Below are 1,905 nucleotides of genomic sequence, written 5' to 3'. Positions count from 1 at the left end.
GTAGGCATTTCCAGAAGTGCTCCATCATCACACTTTTTTTTATTTTAAGTGAGACTGGAAACTAACTAAGTCTAAAATCATAAGTAATTTTTGTTAACAAGTTATTCAGAGTCCCAGCTTCCCTGCTTGGCCCAACTGGTTGACCCTTCCTTAACATATATCAATGAGCTGGTTGAGAAAAATGAGGGAAAAAAATATCAAACTTGCTTTCCAGATGACTTGTCTTCTCAAGTACCTGACTACTCAGAAAAAGAAACAGCTTTATAAAATGTTATTATTTACTGAAGATTCCATTCATCTTCACCAGGAGACAAATCATTATAAGATTAGCAAACTATTATCAATAGTACTTTCTCTAATAAACATTCTACATCCTGAGCTCAACACCCCACCAAAGTAATTTTTGGCCTACCATCTCAATAGGTCCAGAGAAAAAAAGTTACAACTACATCCTCTTTTACCCACTAGTATAAAGTCATACCTACAAAAAGTGAGGAGTATATTTCTGTTAATAGAATGGCTATAAATTATTGATGCTGAAGATTTAACACTGCTCAGAAGGAAGAGTAAATGATGGATTGCCACTTCTCTTTCCACAGAATTAATTCATTGTGGGATGGTCAACATAAAGGGTCCTTAAGTGACTCAAGCTTGACCCCATATTAAAAGCAAATCAGACTGAAACAATGATGGGGAAGCATTAATGGTGAAATCACAGGAAAGTAGAATTAGTCTAAAGATTTTTTCTTCCAAAGGACTTTTCCCAGTGCTTGTTTGACATCCTTGTTTCTTAGAGAGTAGATCAGAGGGTTTAACATGGGTGTGACCAATATGTAAAATACTGACGCCACTTTACGAAGTTCAGGATTGCTTGGAGGTGTGAGATACACAAAGGAGACCGTCCCATAGAGCAAACTTACCACTCCCAAATGGGAGCTGCAGGTGGAGAAGGCTTTCTTTCTCCCTTCCCTGGAGGGAATCTTCAAGACTGTGGTCACGATGTACATGTAAGACACCACAATAACAACTATTGTAGGCAAAATAATGAAGGCGGCCAAACTGAGAGATACCATCTTATTGACAGAGAGATTGGAACAGGAGATCTTCTCAATTTGGTAAGAATCACAGTAGAAGTGGTCAATGACTCGGGAAGCACAGAAAGACACTGAGAATGTTATGCTGACTTGGAGGATGGAACTGAGCCAGCCACAGAGATAGGAACCGGCCACCAGCTGAGAGCAAAGGCGTCTTGACATGTGGACACTGTAAAGAAGAGGATTGCAGATGGCGATGAAACGGTCATAAGCCATGGCTGCCAGGAGAAAGGCCTCTGTAACCATGAAAAATGCATAAAGAAACAGCTGAGCCACACACCCCACAAAGGAGACAGTCTTCTTCTCAGACAGGAAGTTGATGATGGCTTGCGGGGCAATAACAGTGGAGTAGGAGAGATCAATGAAGGAGAGGTTGCCTAGAAAGAAATACATTGGTGTGTTCAGCTGGGAGTCAGTCACAATGATTGCCATCATACTAATGTTCCCCAAAAGGACCATGCCATAGACCAGCAGGAATACGAGAAAAAGGAGAACGTGGAGCTCTGGACGGACCCTGAAGCCTACGAGAATGAAGCCAGTTACATCTGAGTGGTTGCCTGCTCCCTTGTCGCTCATGCCAAGAACCTGCTAAGAGGTACAAGATGAGGTTAAAAACTGAACTTTCTATTTCCCAGTATCATAAACTATCCTTTTTGCTCTTATGGAAGACATTGAAATTTGTGTTACCATCACCTACTTGCCAGCCAATTGTGTTAGGTAGGATGTGTGGTGCCCTTTTCTAGAAACTAAATCTAAGGCATGTTGTGATTGCCCATCAGCACGTAACATGTAAGTTACCTAACGCATGGTT

At 41.2% G+C, this 1,905-nt stretch overlaps 1 protein-coding gene across 1 annotated transcript; it reads right to left on the bottom strand.

Annotated features, from left to right (window-relative positions):
* Nucleotides 1–728: 728 nt before the first annotated feature.
* Nucleotides 729–1,670, bottom strand: LOC113257454 (olfactory receptor 9K2-like). Its single transcript, XM_026501606.2, has one exon. It carries the CDS (start codon nucleotides 1,668–1,670, stop codon nucleotides 729–731), a length of 942 nt encoding a protein of 313 aa, XP_026357391.2.
* Between the last annotated feature and the right edge of the window lie 235 nt (nucleotides 1,671–1,905).

The sequence above is a fragment of the Ursus arctos genome, unplaced genomic scaffold (genome assembly GCF_023065955.2).
Source record: "Ursus arctos isolate Adak ecotype North America unplaced genomic scaffold, UrsArc2.0 scaffold_26, whole genome shotgun sequence".
Lineage (NCBI taxonomy): Eukaryota > Metazoa > Chordata > Mammalia > Carnivora > Ursidae > Ursus > Ursus arctos.
Note: the sequence above shows the minus strand (reverse complement) of the source record. Positions and strands in the feature narration are given on the sequence as shown.

What these genes read in the sequence shown, in the direction of transcription:
- LOC113257454 (XM_026501606.2), bottom strand. Translation starts at nt 1,670, where the DNA reads ATGAGCGACAAGGGAGCAGGCAACCACTCAGATGTAACTGGCTTCATT.